General features: G+C 50.6%; 1 protein-coding gene across 1 annotated transcript; it reads right to left on the bottom strand.

Moving 5' to 3' along the window:
• Window positions 1-16,470: 16,470 nt before the first annotated feature.
• LOC147978888 (uncharacterized) lies at window positions 16,471-17,060 on the bottom strand. The gene is made up of 2 exons (XM_087514932.1): window positions 16,956-17,060; window positions 16,471-16,845 (listed from the first exon to the last, which is right to left on the bottom strand). Exons 1-2 carry the CDS (start codon window positions 17,058-17,060, stop codon window positions 16,471-16,473), a joined length of 480 nt encoding a protein of 159 aa, XP_087371058.1.
• Window positions 17,061-20,709: the final 3,649 nt, after the last annotated feature.

The following is a 20,709-nucleotide window of genomic DNA, read 5'->3' as shown; positions in this document are numbered from 1 at the left end:
ATTTCTTACCCGTATGTCTTTTACATATTGCTCCGTGGCTCTGGCTAGACCATTTTGAGCGGCACGGAGGTACGCATCTCCCGAATTGAAGGCATCTAATGCCTCTTGGGAGAAACAGACGTCGCGAAGAATTTTCTGGCGACGCCTATGGTTCATGGCACTCTCCACCTCAGAGTTGGTGGCAGACAACCTGTCCACATCCTCCGTCGGAGGAGCGTCCGGTGCGCGCCTTGTGTTTGCCTCCGCCTCCGGACCAGGCTTTGGAGCCTGGCTGGTGGAGGCGCGATTGGCAGCCTCTCCGGATATAGTCCGGCGAGGTCTCTTTGTCCTGAAGAGAGCACGAGTGTTAATATGCCTTGAAGGTATAACACCTGGGATAAGGGGGTGCGCCATACCTTTGCGCTGACGCCTCGGTCCGGGCTGCACCTCTTTTCTGCCCACGGGGCCCTACGGCCCCTCGTTGGCTTGTCGCCGCAGGTTCGGCCTCCCGTCTCAAAAACCTCCCCTGCAAAGCTCGGTTGTAATCAGGAAACTGAAAACACGAGAGGGCGGACCCCTATTCGGAGTACTGGGACTTCGATCTCAGTTACCTGGGAGGCCGGGATTAGCCCTGGGTAATCGGCCGTAATGGCCACCAAGGCGTTGTCCTTGCTCAATTGATGGAACACTCCATCAATCAACTCCATAGATAAGTCCGGATCCTCTTGAGAGGCCGGGTCGAGGGACCGTCTGTTGGGGAACGTTGCAGAAAACAAAAATTTTCCTACGGTTTCACCAAGATCCATCTAGGAGTTCATCTAGAAACGAGTGATCGGATGCATCTACGTACCTTGTAGATCGCGAGCGGAAGCGTCCAAAGAACGGGGATGATGTAGTCGAACACGATGTGATCCAAATCACCGAAGATCTTAGCACCGAACGGACGATGCCTCCGCGTTCAACACACGTACGGAACGGATGACGTCTCCTCCTTTCTTGATCCAGCAAGGGGGGAAGAGAGGTTGATGAAGATCCAGCAGCACGACGGCGTGGTGGTGGATGCAGGGCGTCACAGTAGCAGGGCTTCGCCTATACTACGAGAGAGAGACGTAACGGGGAGAGAGGAAGCACCAAAGGCTGAGGTATGAAGTCCTCCCTCTCCTCAACTATATATAGGAGGGCCAAGGGGGGGGTGGTGCGCAGCCTAGGAGATCTGATCTCCTAGGTGCGGCGGCCAGGGGAGGGTTTCCCTCCCCCCCAAGGCACCTCGGGGTGCCTTCCACCACTAGGACTCCTCCTTGGTGGAAACCCTAGGCGCATGGGCCTAGTAGGGCTGGTGCCCTTGGTCCATGTAGGCCAAGGCGCACCCCCTACAGCCCATGTGGCCCCCCGGGACAGGTGGCCCCACCCGGTGGGCCCCCGGGACCCCTCCGGTGGTCCCGGTACAATACCGATAACCCCGAAACTTGTCCCGATAGCCGAAACAACACTTCCTATATATAATTCTTTACCTCCGGACCATTCCGGAACTCCTCGTGACGTCCGGGATCTCATCCGGGACTCCGAACAATATTCGGGTTACTGCATATACATATCTTCACAACCCTAGCATCACCGAACCTTAAGTGTGTAGACCCTACGGGTTCGGGAGACAAGCAGACATGACCGAGACGACTCTCCAGTCAATAACCAACTGCGGGATCTGGATACCCATGATGGCTCCCACATGCTCCACGATGATCTCATCGGATGAACCACGATGTCGAGGATTAATCAACCCCGTATACAATTCCCTTTGTCAATCGGTATGTTACTTGCCCGAGACTCGATCGTCGGTATCCCAATACCTTGTTCAATCTCGTTACCGGCAAGTCACTTTACTCGTACCGTAATGCATGATCCCGTGATCAACCACTTGGTCACCTTGAGCTCATAATGATGATGCATTACCGAGTGGGCCCAGTGATACCTCTCCGTTATATGGAGTGACAAATCCCAGTCTCGATCCGTGTCAACCCAACAGACACTTTCGGAGATACCTGTAATGCACCTTTATAGTCACCCAGTTACGTTGTGACGTTTGATACACCCAAAGCACTCCTACGGTATTCGGGAGTTACACGATCTCATGGTCAAAGGAAAAGATACTTGACATTGGAAAAGCTCTAGCAAACGAACTACACGATCTTTGTGCTATGCTTAGGATTGGGTCTTGTCCATCACATCATTCTCCTAATGATGTGATCCCGTTATCAATGACATCCAATATCCATAGCCAGGAAATCATGACTATCTGTTGATCAACGAGCTAGTCAACTAGAGGCTCACTAGGGACATATTATGGTCTATGTATTCACACGTGTATTACGATTTCCGAATAATACAGTTATAGCATGAATAAAGACAATTATCATGAACAAAGAAATATAATAATAATGCTTTTATTATTGCCTCTAGGGCATATTTCCAACAGTCTCCCACTTGCACTAGAGTCAATAATCTAGTTACATTGTGATGAATCGAACACCCATGGAATTCTGGTGTTGATCATGTTTTGCCCTAGGGAGAGGTTTAGTCAACGGATCTGCTATATTCAGGTCCGTATGTACTTTACAAATCTCTATGTCTCCATCTTGAACATTTTCACGAATGGAGTTGAAGCGACGCTTGATGTGCCTTGTCTTCTTGTGAAACCTGGGCTCCTTGGCAAGTGCAATAGCTCCAGTGTTGTCACAAAAGAGTTTGATTGGCCCCGACGCATTGGGTATGACTCCTAGGTCGGTGATGAACTCCTTCACCCATATTGCTTCATGTGCTGCCTCCGAGGCTGCCATGTACTCCGCTTCACATGTAGATCCCGCCACAACGCTCTGTTTGCAGCTGCACCAGCTCACTGCTCCACCATTCAGCATATACACGTATCCGGTTTGTGACTTAGAGTCATCCAGATCTGTGTCGAAGCTAGCGTCGACGTAACCCTTTACGACCAGCTCTTTGTCACCTCCATAAACGAGAAACATGTCCTTTGTCCTTTTCAGGTACTTCAGGATATTCTTGACCGCTGTCCAGTGTTCCTTGCCGGGATTACTTTGGTACCTTCCTACCAAACTTACGGCAAGGTTTACATCAGGTCTGGTACACAGCATGGCATACATAATAGAACCTATGGCTGAGGCATAGGGGATGATACTCATCTCTTCTATCTCTTCTGCCGTGGTCGGGCATTGAGCTGAGCTCAATCTCACACCTTGCAAAACAGGCAAGAACCCTTTCTTGGACTGATCCATTTTGAACTTCTTCAAAATCTTATCAAGGTATGTGCTTTGTGAAAGACTTATGAGGCGTCTTGATCTATCCCTATAGATCTTGATGCCTAATATATAAGCAGCTTCTCCAAGGTCCTTCATTGAAAAACTTTTATTCAAGTAGGCCTTGATGCTGTCCAAGAGTTCTATATCATTTCCCATCAAAAGTATGTCATCTACATATAATATGAGAAATGCTACAGAGCTCCCACTCACTTTCTTGTAAACGCAGGCTTCTCCATAAATCTGCGTAAACCCAAACGCTTTGATCATCTCATCAAAGCGAATGTTCCAACTCCGAGATGCTTGCACCAGCCCATAAATCGAGCGTTGGAGCTTGCACACCTTGTCATCATTCTTAGGATCGACAAAACCTTCCGGCTGCATCATATACAACTCTTCCTTAAGGAAACCATTAAGGAATGCCGTTTTGACGTCCATTTGCCATATCTCATAATCGTAGAATGCGGCAATTGCTAACATGATTCGGACGGACTTTAGCTTCGCTACCGGTGAGAAAGTCTCATCGTAGTCAATTCCTTGAACTTGTCGATAACCCTTAGCGACAAGCCGAGCTTTATAGATGGTCACATTACCATCCGTGTCTATCTTCTTCTTGAAGATCCATTTATTCTCTATGGCTCGCCGTTTAACGGGCAAGTCAGTCAAAGTCCATACTTTGTTTTCATACATGGATCCTATCTCGGATTTCATGGCTTCTAGCCATTTGTCGGAATCCGGGCCTGCCATCGCTTCTTCATAGTTTGAAGGTTCACTGTTGTCTAACAACATGATTTCCAAGACAGGGTTGCCGTACCACTCTGGTGCGGAACGTGTCCTTGTGGACCTTCGAATTTCACTAGGAGCTTGATCAGAAGTATCTTGATCATCATCAATAACTTCCTCTCTAGTCGGTGCAGGCGCCTCAGGAACATTTTCTTCAGTTGCGCCGTTTTCCGGTTCAAGAGGCAATACTTCATCAAGTTCTACTTTCCTCCCACTTACTTCTTTCGAGAGAAACTCTTTCTCCAGAAAGGATCCATTCCTGGCAACAAAGATCTTGCCTTCGGATCTGAGGTAGAAGGTATACCCATAAGTTTCTTTAGGGTATCCTATGAAGACGCATTTTTCCGACTTGGGTTCGAGCTTTTCAGGTTGAAGTTTCTTGACATAAGCATCGCATCCCCAAACTTTTAGAAACGACAGCTTAGGTTTCTTCCCAAACCATAATTCATACGGTGTCGTCTCAACGGATTTCGACGGAGCCCTATTTAAAGTGAATGCGGCAGTCTCTAAAGCATAGCCCCAAAAAGATAGCGGTAAATCGGTAAGAGACATCATAGATCGCACCATATCTAATAGAGTGCGATTACGACGTTCGCGCACACCATTACGCTGAGGTGTTCCAGGCGGCGTGAGTTGTGAAACTATTCCACATTTTCTTAGGTGTGTGCCAAATTCGTGACTCAAGTATTCTCCTCCATGATCTGATCGTAGAAACTTGATTTTCCTGTCACGTTGATTCTCAACTTCACTATGAAATTCTTTGAACTTTTCAAAGGTTTCAGACTTGTGTTTCATTAAGTAGACATACCCATATCTACTTAAGTCATCAGTGAGGGTGAGAACATAATGATAGCCACCGCGAGCCTCAACACTCATTGGACCGCACACATTAGTATGTATGATTTCCAATAAGTTGGTTGCTCGCTCCATTGTTCCTGAGAACGGAGTCTTGGTCATTTTACCCATGAGGCATGGTTCGCACGTGTCAAATGATTCATAATCAAGAGACTCCAAAAGTCCATCTGCATGGAGCTTCTTCATGCGTTTGACACCTATGTGACCAAGGCGGCAGTGCCACAAGTATGTGGGACTATCATTATCAACCTTACATCTTTTGGTATCCACACTATGAATATGTGTAATATTACGTTCGAGATTCATTAAGAATAAACCATTGACCATCGGAGCATGACCATAAAACATATCTCTCATATAAATAGAACAACCATTATTCTCAGATTTAAATGAGTAGCCATCTCGTATTAAACGAGATCCTGATACAATGTTCATGCTCAAACTTGGCACGAAATAACAATTATTGAGGTTTATAACTAATCCCGTAGGTAAATGTAGAGGTAGCGTGCCGACGGCGATCACATCGACCTTGGAACCATTCCCGACGCGCATCGTCACCTCGTCCCTCCCCAGTCTCTGTTTATTCTGCAGCTCCTGCTGTGAGTTACAAATATGAGCAACGGCACCGGTATCAAATACCCAGGAGTTACTTCGAGTACTGGTAAGGTACACATCAATTACATGTATATCACATATACCTTTTGTTTTGCCGGCCTTCTTGTCCGCTAAATATTTGGGGCAATTCCGCTTCCAGTGACCCTTCCCTTTGCAATAAAAGCACCCCGTCTCAGGCTTGGGTCCATACTTTGACTTCTTTTTCCCAGCAGCTTGCTTGCCGGGCGCGACAACTTCCTTGCCGTCCTTCTCAAAGTTCTTTTTACCCTTGCCCTTCTTGAACTTGGTGGTTTTATTGACAATCAACACTTGATGTTCCTTCTTGACTTCTACCTCTGCTGATTTTAGCATTGCAAATACTTCAGGAATGGTCTTTTCCATCCCCTGCATATTGAAGTTCATCACAAAGCTCTTGTAGCTTGGTGGAAGCGACTGGAGGATTCTGTCAATGACCGCATCATCCGGGAGATTAACTCCCAGCTGATTCAAGCGGTTATGTAACCCAGACATAGTGAGTATGTGCTCACTGACAGAACTATTTTCCTCCATCTTACAGCTGAAGAATTTGTCGGAGACTTCATATCTCTCGACCCGGGCATGAGCTTGGAAAACCATTTTCAGCTCTTCGAACATCTCATATGCTCCGTGTCTCTCAAAACGCTTTTGGAGCCCCGGCTCTAGGCTGTAAAGCATGCCGCACTGAACGAGGGAGTAGTCATCAGTACGTGTCTGCCAAGCGTTCATAGCGTCTTGGTTCTGTGGGACGGGTGGATCACCTAGCGGTGCTTGTAGGACATAATCTTTCTTGGCAGCTATGAGGATGATCCTCAGGTTCCGGACCCAGTCCGTATAGTTGCTGCCATCGTCTTTCAGCTTGGTTTTCTCTAGGAACGCGTTGAAATTGAATACAACGTTGGCCATTTGATCTACAAGACATATTGTAAAGATTTTAGACTAAGTTCATGATAATTAAGTTCATCTAATCAAATTATTAATGAACTCCCACTTAGATAGACATCCCTCTTCTAGTCATCTAAGTATAACATGATCCGAGTTGGCTAGGCCGTGTCCGATCATCACGTGACACGGACTAGTCAACGTCGGTGAACATCTTCATGTTGATCGTATCTTCTATACGACTCATGCTCGACCTTTCGGTCTTCTGTGTTCCGAGGCCATGTCTATGCACATGCTAGGCTCGTCAAGTCAACCTAAGTGTATTGCGTGTGTAAATCTGTCTTACACCCGTTGTATGTGAACGTAAGGATCTATCACACCCGATCATCACGTGGTGCTTCGAAACAACGAACTGTAGCAACGGTGCACAGTTAGGGGGAACACTTTCTTGAAATTATTATGAGGGATCATCTTATTTACTACCGTCGTTCTAAGCAAACAAGATGCAAAACATGATAAACATCACATGCAATCAAATAATAATAGTGACATGATATGGCCAATATCACATAGCTCCTTTGATCTCCATCTTGGGGCTCCATGATCATCCTGTCACCGTCATACTCATCGACATGTAAGTTGTGATTCCTATTACAATAGCATGAACATCTCATACATCACATATAGATCATTCATCATTCATCACAACTTTGGCCATATCACATCACATAGCATACCCTGCAAAAACAAGTTAGACGTTCTCTAATTGTTGTTTGCATGTTTTACGTGGCTGCTATGGGTTTCTAGCAAGAATGTTTCTTACCTACGCAAAGACCACAACGTGATATGCCAATTGCTATTTACCCTTCATAAGGACCCTTTTCATCGAATCCGATCCGACTAAAGTAGGAGAGACAAACACCCGCTAGCCACCTTATGCAACTAGTGCATGTCAGTCGGTGGAACCTGTCTCACGTAAGAGTACGTGTAAGGTCGGTCCGGGCCGCTTCATCCCACGATGCCGCCAAATCAAGATAAGACTAGTAACGGCAAGCATATTGAACAAAATCAACGCCCACAACTACTTTGTGTTCTACTCGTGCAAGAAAACTACGCATAGACCTAGCTCATGATGCCACTGTTGGGGAACGTTGCAGAAAACAAAAAATTTCCTACGGTTTCACCAAGATCCATCTAGGAGTTCATCTAGCAACGAGTGATCGGATGCATCTACGTACCTTGTAGATCGCGAGCGGAAGCGTTCAAACAACGGGGATGATGTAGTCGAACACGATGTGATCCAAATCACCGAAGATCTTAGCACCGAACGGACGATGCCTCCGCGTTCAACACACGTACGGAACGGATGACGTCTCCTCCTTTCTTGATCCAGCAAGGGGGGAATAGAGGTTGATGAAGATCCAGCAGCACAACGGCGTGGTGGTGGATGCAGGGCGTCACAGTAGCAGGGCTTCGCCTATACTACGAGAGAGAGACGTAACGGGGAGAGAGGAAGCACCAAAGGCTGAGGTATGAAGTCCTCCCTCTCCTCAACTATATATAGGAGGGCCAAGGGGGGGTGGTGCGCAGCCTAGGAGATCTGATCTCCTAGGTGCGGCGGCCAGGGGAGGGTTTCCCTCCCCCCCAAGGCACCTCGGGGTGCCTTCCACCACTAGGACTCCTCCTTGGTGGAAACCCTAGGCGCATGGGCCTAGTAGGGCTGGTGCCCTTGGCCCATGTAGGCCAAGGCGCACCCCCTACAGCCCATGTGGCCCCCCGGGACAGGTGGCCCCACCTGGTGGGCCCCCGGGACCCCTCCGGTGGTCCCGGTACAATACCGATAACCCCGAAACTTGTCCCGATAGCCGAAACAGCACTTCCTATATATAATTCTTTACCTCCGGACCATTCTGGAACTCCTCGTGACGTCCGGGATCTCATCCGGGACTCCGAACAATATTCGGGTTACTGCATATACATATCTTCACAACCCTAGCATCACCGAACCTTAAGTGTGTAGACCCTACGGGTTCGGGAGACAAGCAGACATGACCGAGACGACTCTCCAGTCAATAACCAACAACGGGATCTGGATACCCATGATGGCTCCCACATGCTCCACGATGATCTCATCGGATGAACCACGATGTCGAGGATTAATCAACCCCGTATACAATTCCCTTTGTCAATCGGTATGTTACTTGCCCGAGACTCGATCGTCGGTATCCCAATACCTTGTTCAATCTCGTTACCGGCAAGTCACTTTACTCGTACCGTAATGCATGATCCCGTGATCAACCACTTGGTCACCTTGAGCTCATAATGATGATGCATTACCGAGTGGGCCCAGTGATACCTCTCCGTTATATGGAGTGACAAATCCCAGTCTCGATCCGTGTCAACCCAACAGACACTTTCGGAGATACCTGTAATGCACCTTTATAGTCACCCAGTTACGTTGTGACGTTTGATACACCCAAAGCACTCCTACGGTATCCGGGAGTTACACGATCTCATGGTCAAAGGAAAAGATACTTGACATTGGAAAAGCTCTAGCAAACGAACTACACGATCTTTGTGCTATGCTTAGGATTGGGTCTTGTCCATCACATCATTCTCCTAATGATGTGATCCCGTTATCAATGACATCCAATATCCATAGCCAGGAAATCATGACTATCTGTTGATCAACGAGCTAGTCAACTAGAGGCTCACTAGGGACATATTATGGTCTATGTATTCACACGTGTATTACGATTTCCGAATAATACAGTTATAGCATGAATAAAGACAATTATCATGAACAAAGAAATATAATAATAATGCTTTTATTATTGCCTCTAGGGCATATTTCCAACACCGTCCTGGGTCCTCGGGTTGTGGAGGAGGGCTGTTTATTTCTTTAACAGCCTGGCGCAGTTCCTGCGTTGAAGTCGTTAGACTGAATATTTAACAATGGGAATATAAAACGGATGGGCAAGTAAATGTGACCACTTACCCAGCTTGGGGGATTGTACATAGAAAATCCACCCTGTGGGTTGACGCGGAGAAATTCCTCCTCTTCTCCCTTGTACAAAGCGGACAAGGTCTTTGTTAGAGCCATAGCCGAATCCGGTCCCTTACGGCCGTAGCGGGTGGCGTCGTCCTCCCCGTTGAAGTCCCACGTGGGGTGGCCTTTATACTGTAGCGGCTGCACCCCTCGCATGATGCATGCGGCCATGACTCGGATCATGGTCAGTCCAGAATGAGCTAACAATCTTATCCGGCCCATCAGGTAAAGGACATCCTTGTCACTTTCCCTCTGAGGGCTCCGTGGACACCAACTTAGGCGCTTCTTTAGTGGAGCACTGTCAAACTCAGGGAGGCCGATCCAGACAGGATCCGGCAGCGGGACGTCCTCTATGTAAACCATTCCGGAGGCCAGTCCTCGGATGCCTTCTTTGGGGTTCCGGATAGATATCCGGTCCCGGCGATGCGCCACACTTCGGCTCCGCCCACTTGATATATTGACCCCTTCGGAGAATGGGGCACAAGGCAGAATAGCTCTTTCCACAGCCCGAAATGAGCCTCAACACCCAAAAACAGCTCGCAGGGGGCTACGAAGCCCGCGATATGCAATACGGAGGCAGGCGTAAGATTGTGTAGCTGGAGGCCATAGAACTCCAGGAGCCCCCGGAGAAAGGGATGGATTGGAAATCCGAGCCCTCTTATTAAATAAGGGACAAGGCATACCCGCTCTCCTTTGGAGGGATTAGGGGCACTCTCCGCTTGTTCTCCGCCATTATAGATGGCAAGACCGGCTCGAACCGGGACCATATAGGCCGGGGGGAGAAATCCCTTGGTCTAGAGCGTCACTAGCTCGCTATGCGGGATGGAGCATCTCTCCTAATATCCAGGCTGAGGACTGGAAGGGCGAAAGGAGGAGTTGCGATGGCGGGCCATGGTGAAATGGACCTTTGTCGGATGCGCTCTGATGAACACTCGCGAAGGGGAGAAGGTGTGGTTTGGATCTAAATCCTCGTCCCCTTAAATGGGCGGCTCATTTACGCGGCTAGGGGTGTGTATGTAAAAACACTCAGACTTTTCATATTCGTTTGACACGTGGGAGACGGCCATTATTGGGCGTAGAAGCCAAGGAGCGCAACATTTACAAGAAACCGGACTTTATTCAACAGGTATACGGAATTTGGAGGAGAACCCGCCTTACAATGCCGAAGATAATCTACGCGCTGGACTCATCGTCATTGAAGCCTGGTTCGGGGGCTACTGAGGGAGTCCTGGATTAGGGGGTGTCTGGATGGCCGGACTATACCTTCAGCCGGACTCCTGGACTATGAAGATACAAGATTGAAGACTTCGTCCCGTGTCCGGAAGGGACTTTCCTTGGCGTGGAAGGCAAGCTTGGCGATAAGGATATGTAGATCTCCTACCATTGTAACCGACTTTGTAACCCTAACCCTCTCCGGTGTCTATATAAACCGGAGGGTTTTAGTCCGTAGGACAACATACAGAACAACAATCATACCATAGGCTAGCTTCTAGGGTTTAGCCTCTCCGATCTCGTGGTAGATCTACTCTTGTACTACCCATATCATCAATATTAATCAAGCATGACGTAGGGTTTTACCTCCATCAAGAGGGCCCGAACCTGGGTAAAACTTCGTGTCCCTTGCCTCCTGTTACCATCCGGCCTAGACGCACAGTTCGGGACCCCCTACCCGAGATCTGCCGGTTTTGACACCGACACCTGTCTTGGAAATCATGTTGTTAGACAACGGTGAACCTTCGAACTATGAAGAAGCGATGGCGGGCCCGGATTCCGACAAATGGCTGGAAGCCATGAAATCCGAGATAGGATCCATGTATGAAAACGAAGTATGGACTTTGACTGACTTGTCCGTTGATCGGTGAGCCATAGAAAATAAATGGATCTTGAAGAAGAAGACAGACGCGGATGGTAACGTAACCATCCATAAAGCTCGGCTTGTCGCTAAGGGTTATCGACAAGTTCAAGGGGTTGACTACGATGAGACTTTCTCACCCGTAGCGAAGCTGAACTCCGTCTGAATCATGTTAGCAATTGCCGCATTCCATGACTATGAGATATGGCAAATGGACGTCAAAACAACATTCCTTAATGGTTTCCTTAAGGAAGAATTGTATATGATGCAGCTGGAAGGTTTTGTCGATCCTAAGAATGCTGACAAGGTGTGCAAGCTCCAACGCTCGATTTATGGGTTGGTGAAAGCATCTTGGAGTTGGAACATTCATTTTGATGAGATGATCAAAGTGTTTGGGTTTACGCAGACTTATGGAGAAGCCTGCATTTACAAGAAAGTGAGTGGGAGCTCGGTAGCATTTCTCATATTGTATGTGGATGACATACTGTTGATGGGAAATGATATAGAATTCTTGGAAAGCATAAAGGCCTACTTGAACAAGTGTTTTTCAATGAAGGATCTTGGAGAAGCTGCTTATATATTAGGCATCAAGATCTATAGAGATAGATCGAGACGCCTCATTGGTCTTTCACAGAGTACGTACCTTGACATGATATTGAAAAAGTTCAAAATGGATCAGTCAAAGAAGGGGTTCTTGCCTGTATTGCAAGGTACGAGATTGAGCACGGCCCAATGCCCGACCACGGCAGAAGATAGAGAAAATATGAGTGTCGTCCCCTATGCCTCGGCCATAGGGTCTATCATGTATCCTATGTTGTGTACCAGACCTGATGTAAACCTTGCCGTAAGTTTGGTAGGAAGGTACCAAAGTAATCCCGACATGGAACACTGGACAGCGGTCAAGAATATCCTGAAGTACTTGAAAAGGACTAAGGATATGTTTCTCGTTTATGGAGATGACGAAGAGCTCGTCGTAAAGGGTTACGTCGATGCTAGCTTCGACACAGATCTGGATGACTCTAAGTCACAAACCAGATACGTGTATATTTTGAATGGCGGGGCAGTAAGCTGGTGCAGTTGCAAGCAAAGCGTTGTGGCGGGATCTACATGTGAAGCGGAGTACATGGCAGCCCCGAAGGCAGCACAAGAGGCAATCTGGGTGAAGGAGTTCATTACCGACCTAGGAGTCATACCCAATGCGTCGGGCCCGATGACTCTCTTCTGTGACAACACTGGAGCTATTGCCCTTGCCAAGGAGCCCAGGTTTCACAGGAAGACCAGGCATATCGAGCGTCGCTTCAACTCCATTCGTGAAAGTGTTCAAAATGGAGACATAGAGATTTGTAAAGTACATACGGACCTGAATGTGGCAGATCCGTTGACTAAACCTCTCCCTAGAGCAAAACATGATCAACACCAGAACTGCATGGGTGTTCGATTCATCACAATGTAACTAGACTATTGACTCTAGTGCAAGTGGGAGACTGTTGGAAATATGCCCTAGAGGCAATAATAAAATGTTTATTATTATATTTCTTTGTTCATGATAATTGTCTATTGTTCATGCTATAATTGTGTTATCCGGAAATCGTAATACATGTGTGAATACATAGACCACAACATGTCCCTAGTGAGCCTCTAGTTGACTAGCTCGTTGATCAAAAGATAGTCATGGTTTCCTGACTATGGACATAGGATGTCATTGATAACGGGATCACATCATTAGGAGAATGATGTGATGGACAAGACCCAATCCTAAGCATAGCTCAAAGATCGTGTAGTTCGTTTGCTGTAGCTTTTCCGAATGTCAAGTATCATTTCCTTAGACCATGAGATTGTGCAACTCCCGGATACCGTAGGAGTGCTTTGGGTGTGCCAAACGTCACAACGTAACTGGGTGACTATAAAGGTACACTACAGGTATCTCCGAAAGTGTCTGTTGGGTTGGCACGAATCGAGACTGGGATTTGTCACTCCGTATGACGGAGAGGTATCTCTGGGCCCACTCGGTAATGCATCATCATAATGAGCTCAATGTGACCAAGCGGTTGATCACGGGATCATGCATTACGGTACAAGTAAAGTGACTTGCCGGTAACGAGATTGAACGTGGTATTGGGATACCGACGATCGAGTCTCGGGCAAGTAACGTACCGATTGACAAAGGGAATTGTATACGGATTGATTGAATCCTCGACATCGTGGTTCATCCGATGAGATCATCGAGGAGCATGTGGGAGCCAACATGGGTATCCAGATCCCGCTGTTGGTTATTGACCGGAGAGTCGTCTCGGTCATGTCTGCGTGTCTCCCGAACCCGTAGGGTCTACACACTTAAGGTTCGGTGACGCTAGGGTTGTTGAGATATTAGTATACGGTAACCCAAAAGTTGTTCGGAGTCCCGAATGAGATCCCGGACGTCACGAGGAGTTCCGGAATGGTCCGGAGGTGAAGATTTATATATAGGAAGTCAAGTTTCGGCCATCGGGAAAGTTTCGGGGGGTAATCGGTATTGTATCGGGACCACTGGAAGGGTCCCGGGGGTCCACCGGGTGGGGCCACCTATCCCAGAGGGCCCCATGGGCTGAAGTGGGAGGGGAACCGGCCCCTAGTGGGCTGGTGCGCCCCCATGGGCCTCCATTGCGCCTAGGGTTAGAAACCCTAGGGGTGGGGGCGCCCCACTTGCCTTGGGGGGCAAGCCACCCCCTTGGCCGCCCCCCTTGGAGATGGCATCTCCTAGGGACGGCGCCCCCTAGGGGTCCTATAAATAGTGCAGGGGGGAGGGAGAGCAGCCGGACCCTAGCCCCTGGCCTCTCCCTCTCCCTCCCGTGACACTCCTCCGTCTCCCTGTGCTTGGCGAAGCCCTGCCGAGATCACCGTTGCTTCCACCATCATGCTGTCGTGCTGCTGGATCATCATCAACCTCTCCTTTCCCCTTGCTGGATCAAGTTGGAGGAGACGTCTTCCCAACCGTACGTGTGTTGAACGCGGAGGTGCCGTCCGTTCGGCACTAGGTCATCGGTGATTTGGATCATGACGAGTACGACTCCATCAACCCCGTTCTCTTGAACGCTTCCGCGCGCGATCTACAATGGTATGTAGATGCACTCCTCTCTCTCTCGTTGCTAGATGACTCCATAGATTGATCTTGGTGATGCGTAGAAAATTTTAAAATTCTGCTACATTCCCCAACAAGCTCTGCCACGCATATGCGGGCGCGGGCGGCGAGCTCCGCGTCTACTCACTCCGCGCGTCCGCCCTCGAGCGCGGCTCCGCCCCGCTCTGCCGCGCCGATGCCGCAGCGATCCGGCCGTCCCCGCTCGCGCGCTGCTCCGCCCCGCGCATCGCCCAGCCGCGCCGGAGAGGCCGTTCCCGACGATGTTGCTGCGCGCGTCGCAGGCCACGTCGGACCACTGTCACGGGCTCGCGTCCGACTCCCTCCACGTCTCCAGCGCGGTCTCGCCCGTGCCATTCGTGAGCGACCGCGCCCATCGCAGCAGCGCCTCACCCTGATCGTTGACGGCGTGGGCGCGCGGCGGGACACAACGCCGCGCGAGGAGCAGCCAGGCACCGCGCCGGTCGCGTGCTCGCGCGCCTCCGGCGCCGAACCGCCCGAGCGGAGCACCTCGACGATCACCGGCATGGCGCCCGCGCGGACGATGCGCGGCGCCCAAGCGGAGCACCTCGACGAGCGTCGTCCGGCCCCGCCTACGCCATGAGGATGGAGCCCAGGAGGCAGCGCGACGGCCGGAGACGAGGCCATGGTTCGGGGAGGCGGCGCGACGGCCGGAGACGAGGCCATGGTTCGGGGAAGCGGCGGACGGCAGCGAAGTGCGGGGCTGGGGACAGCGGCGGCGCTGAGAGGACGTGGGCCGGCATGGGCGGAGGCGCGACGAGGCGTCCGGAGCGCGGGGCTGGGAAGAAGGAGGGGTCGGAGGAGAGTGGCGCGGCGGCTTGGGCGGCGGGGTCGGGGCCTCGTCGGCTTCGAGGGAGCTGCAGCTGGTGCGCTTCGAGGGAGAGAGAGGGGAGGAATCACGTGGGTGGGCCAGCGAGGAAAAGTCAGGGGAGAGGAGGGAGACGCTGGCAGATGGGGCCATCGCCTAAAACGGCGAAATTAGGCCTCCCAGGAGCCCCCCGGTGCGCTGGTTGTCGCATGCGGTCGCCGGCGCTGTTTTTTGTTTTTCCCGACGAAAAACGAGCACTTGGAAGCACGAGTGAGACGTTTTTTATCCACCGGCGCCCAAAAAGTGATTTGGGGAGGCTTTTTGAGAGCCCTAATGGAGATGCTTTAATAGCCGAAGCCAAGGCACCGGGATTCCTCTCCACCCAACGGTCATGGGAGCGACACAACATTCATCAAGGGTTCTCTCCGTCCCACAGAACGATTTTTGTTCTGCTGAAAATCTGTGGCGACAAACATGAAAACCATTTTTCTAACCGTGCACATGCATCTTTCTACCCACAATTATATTGTCCAACCAAACGCCGGGCGGCTCATCACTTTCTCCTTTCCGTCGGTAATATCGACATCACTCACGTCACATGGTCACCTCACATAATCATGCATGATCTATCCCGCCGGGTTCAAGTTGCCTAGCCCCCATGCCATGTATGCACAGACGCAATCGTCCCTTCACCATCAACGCATGCAACCCCATGCACATGCGTAACGATCGTACTACGTGTCACTGACACATCCGCGCACACATTAGAGCCAGCAAAGCTATATACGCACGGAACAAGAGGCTAGGACGATCACACGAGCACCGATCCAATCGACGGTCGAGCTCCCAACCACTGTAGGCAGCCAGTAAGAGCATCTCCGACAGCCGCGCAACGCGCCGCACGATAAAAACTCATTTGCCGTGCGTCCTTCGTCTGGTTTGGCGCGGCCGGCAGTGCTGGCTCCAGCAGCTGTGCTAAAACTGAGCGCATGCGTAGCTCCAGCGGCCGCGTTAAAATGCAACGCGCGATAAACATTACGTACATTTTTTTAATAAAACGATAAATAAAATTCATAGATCAAAACAATACATAGATACATAGTTTCATAAGATAGATAGATAAAAAAACTACGGTGCAACGATTTAATAAAATTACTAGATAATGCAACTACATAGTGCAACTACAGCCTACTCCCAGTCGTCATCATCATCATCATCGCCATCCTTGCTGGTCTGGTCCGAAGTATCGAGCCACACGTCTTCCCAACGGTCATCATTAGATGAAAAGATTGACTGCCCACCATTTTCAACGATTTCGCACTGCGATAACGCCAGGGCCTTCCGCTGACGCCTGTCCAACCGCTCCGCGCGGCACCTTGCCGTCTCCTCGCGGCGCCTTGTCCATAAGGCTTCCTCGTTGGCGACGTCCTCCGGGTGGCGCCGACGCCACTCCGCCATGGCCCGCTCGTCCTCCTCGGTGACGAGGAGGCGGCGCTGCCGCCGAGCGTGCTCCGCACGGTCCTGGTCCGTGATAAGATGAGGCGGAGGGGCGACGTCTTGCGCCTGCTGGCGCGTTTGGACATCCTGGAAGTTCATCTGCTGGCGCGGCCTGTTTAGGCGCCACGCCGCCGTGTCGTAGACGCGTGCGGCCTCATGCGAGGTCCGGAACGTACCGAGGCCGAGCCGGACGTCGTCAGACCGAACTCGGCAGAGTACCAGCCGTTGGGGCGCTGGCGGACGCCGCGGTAGCCTGACGCTCCTCGGCGGCGCGGCGGCATGGTGACGCGTCGGTGGCGGGGCGCTGGAGCGGCGAGGAGAGGAAGCGGTGGATGCGCTGGAGCGACGAAGAAGCTACGAGGCATGCGTGGCAGTGTGGATAGGCGCGTGGCGAGCACCGCAATTTATAGGCACGCCCGAAGCGGCGCGCCAAAAGTAGCGCGAGAGCTGTCACCCTTTCCCGCGCGCATTTGTTTTCCGTCGCCGTTGGAGCGCGCGAAATCGTCCAGCGCACGCTAAAAATCAAGTTTATCATGCGCGCGCGTCTTTTGACGCGGCTGTTGGAGATGCTTTAGGGACGAAGCAAATGCAGAAACAAGGAGGACAAGCTCAAGCTGGACACGCGCTGCATGCATGGAAGCTTCTCAGGGCCCACATGCAGGTCGCTGCCGGTGAAGCCCATGCACGCACGCACGCTATTGAAACGAAAAAGGGGCACGGCCCGCGGCATTACGGCTATATATCAACATGTCGATGTCCGTTAGGAAAAAGGATGTTGATGGAACTTTCTTGGCCTATGTCAGTGGCGTAATGTGGTACTTGTAACACATGTGGTAGATTGTGTAGCGAGTCATACATAGAGTAGAGATGGCTATCGTGTGTACCATTGTGGCGATTGTCTCTACATCGACATGATACGACGCGTTAGGGAAAACTACCATCTCTACATTCTACCATAATATATGCTCCAAAAAGTGGCAACTGAGGAAATCATCAATTGACAAGAGGGCGACCGAGAGAGAAAGCAAGCATGTGTGGTGCATGTGGCGGATCATGGCTAGTGTCTGTGCGTGTGTGATGCCACAGAGAATGGCACATGGTGGAGACATCGTTAAATACTGCCCCTACCATGCATCCATGATGATCATCCATCCATCCATCTAGCTAGAGTCTCCAATCTTGCCGCCTCTCCTGTTCAATTATTTCTCCTCCACTGATCACATGAGGATTTATTTATTACAGTATAATTGAAATGTGAAGGTTTAATATGCAGCACGGAGTATTTGTGCAAAACCATGGTGAAATTGATACCAAGGAACGGTAGAATCCTCGTGGCGGACTTGTGTCCTCGGGTTCCGCCGTTGCGACAACGTTTGCTCCAGCGCCGACGCAGAGCTTGAGAGGTAGTTGAGGAGCGGATGCAGATTGTGGTCTGTATCGACGACATCTAAAAGATAGTGGATCGTGTGATCAGTTCATGGTTTATGGTTGGCAGATATGGTTTCCTCCTCCAACGTCTTAGTCGTGCGGGGTTGCCAGATCTGTAATTCGATGGCGTGTCCGGGGTGCTGCCCCGGTCTGATTCGTTCAACGGTAATGGCTTTGCATTTGGCGAGCCACCTTGGAGGTTCGCAAAGCTGCATATCAGCGATGGAGCCGCGTCGAGCTTATGCGAGGAGGTGATCCGTCATTTTTCTTTGGTGGCTACGGTGGTGACACCAGAGTCAGGTGACACGCGTTGGTCTCAAGTTCAGAGGTTTCTTCGGTCTTGATTGTATTTTTCCTTCTTGGCTAGTGTTTCTTTGTGTAAAGACTAGCGTTCTGCTGTTTTCTCAGTTTTGTCATGTCAATGTGTACGTGACTTGTACTATGATTCTTATGATATAAATGAGACATGTATTACCATGAAAAAACGTGCTAACCAGATAGATATTTCAGCTATACAGTAGTAGTCCATATTGTATATACACAAGCAGAACCATACATACTTGTATTATTATTGAAAATTCGCAGAGGCGGGCAAGTGCCGAGGCACACACTTCTCGAAACAGACATTTGCCCCGCTTTATATATAAAGCAACAGTCAAACAGAGTACATGGCCCAACGATATAAAGTGATGAGATGACCCCATACAATGGTGATCCCAAGAGCAACACACGCAACTACGGTACCGAGAGAGCATAGGAGGAACTGATTACAATGTCGCGCTATGCCCTATAAGACCTAACCTCCACGACAACGCCCCCAACAGGGAGAACGATGCTAAGCGTCGTCGTTGCCGACTCCACAACGGACAGAAGTTTTCATCCGGAACCCACACACGGAGAGGAGCACCACGACGACGTCTTCAAGAAGATAACGACGTCTGCGAGCATAGCCGTCGTCGGCGACGAAGCGCAGAGCTTTCACTCGATAACTCCCCCGCGCCACCACGAGGTCTCCAAGACAAGCGTGATGAGGTTAGAACTCCATATTCGGATCAGGACGACAACACAGCAGAAAAAGCGCGCTCGAGCCACCCGCCATTACCTCTCGCCGCCCACACGACCTTGAGAGACAACCATCACCGCAGCCATGGTGCCCGCCGGACACTACTAGGAAAAAGCTTATAGGCAGACGCTTACTAGTAGCGCGGGTTTATACCCGTCGCTACTGCTACTTACTAGTAGCGGGTTTTTTTTACCCATCGCTACTACTAAGTTGATAGTAGTAGCGCGAGTTTATACCCCTCGCTTGCCATAGTAGGAGCGAGGGGTATAAACCCGCGTTTCCACTAAGTTGATAGTAGTAGCACGGGTTTATACCCCTCGCTACTACCAAGCACATCTCCTCCTCCATGGCGCCCAACGAGTCCGTCTCCTCGCGTCGCTGGCATCCGGGAGCTCGCCTGTCTTCCCCCCTTGCCTCCATGCCACCACGACGGAGTACCTCACTACCGGTGACCAGCTCCGATGCGTCCTCCATCTCCTTCCTTTCTCCCTTGTTTCTCTTTTTCCCTCTCCGACACCCGTCGCCGGATCCGGTCTGCCGCTACCCGTCCACACCTCCGGCGACCCCTGTCGTCGCTGGATCGAACCATTGACACCATTGACAGCATGCACGGGGTTGAGAAATTTTTTTTGTTTTTGAAATTAATAGTAGTATCGCGGGTCACAGGCACGCGCTACTACTAACACATGTACTAGTAACACATGTACTAGTATCGCGGGTCACTACCAGTTAGCAATGGCGTCGTATAGTAGCGCGGGCACCCGCTCTACTACTAGTTGTTTAACCCGCGCTAATACTAGGCTTTCTCCTAGTAGTGGGAGAGCCAACCACGCGAACCACCATCCTGGACCACTGCCCCGGCATCCATGTCTGAGACTCCACCAACTGCCAACATCACGGTGAACCCACCACGGTAGCAGTAAAAGGCGGTTCCTTTCACTCCTAGCACGGCATCAGCCATGGAGTCTGGGTTGACACCTCCATGGTAGGAGGCACCCACGCCCGTGTCTCCAGCTAGTCCCGGTGGACTGGGGAAGACACAACCCTGTGACTACCGACGGTCGTCACCGAATACGCTTGCACGATGCCATGCCCGTGGTCTTCAACGCCGATCTGCCCGACAGAGCAGTGGAGACCCGACCACCACCAAAGGCGACGGAAGATGCGGCGGTTAGGCACCACTAGAAGGGAGGCACTGGAGGCAGAGATCGCCGGGCAGAGCCCGATGAATGTCCTTAACTCCCCCTCGTTCAACACCACGTCGTCAGCTTCCCTCCCCCTCCCGAGCTCCGTCTTCCCCATCCCCTGCCCCTCTCTGTTCCGGTGGTGACCCGCCCCCGCTCTTTCCAGGTAGTGTTGGGAAATGTAGCATGAAATTTCAAAAAAATTCCTACACTCACGCAAGATCTATCCAGGAGATGCATAGCAATGAGAGGGCG

The sequence above is a fragment of the Triticum urartu genome, chromosome 3A (genome assembly GCF_056163025.1).
Source record: "Triticum urartu cultivar PI428250 chromosome 3A, HENAU_Tu73, whole genome shotgun sequence".
Taxonomy (NCBI): domain Eukaryota; kingdom Viridiplantae; phylum Streptophyta; class Magnoliopsida; order Poales; family Poaceae; genus Triticum; species Triticum urartu.
Note: the sequence above shows the minus strand (reverse complement) of the source record. Positions and strands in the feature narration are given on the sequence as shown.

What these genes read in the sequence shown, in the direction of transcription:
- LOC147978888 (XM_087514932.1), bottom strand. Translation starts at nt 17,060, where the DNA reads ATGCCGCCGCGCCGCCGAGGAGCGTCAGGCTACCGCGGCGTCCGCCAG. An exon ending in CGACGTCCGGCTCGGCCTCG is followed by an intron (nt 16,846 to 16,955) that starts GTACGTTCCGGA and finishes ACGCGCCAGCAG; the next exon opens with GCGCAAGACGTCGCCCCTCC.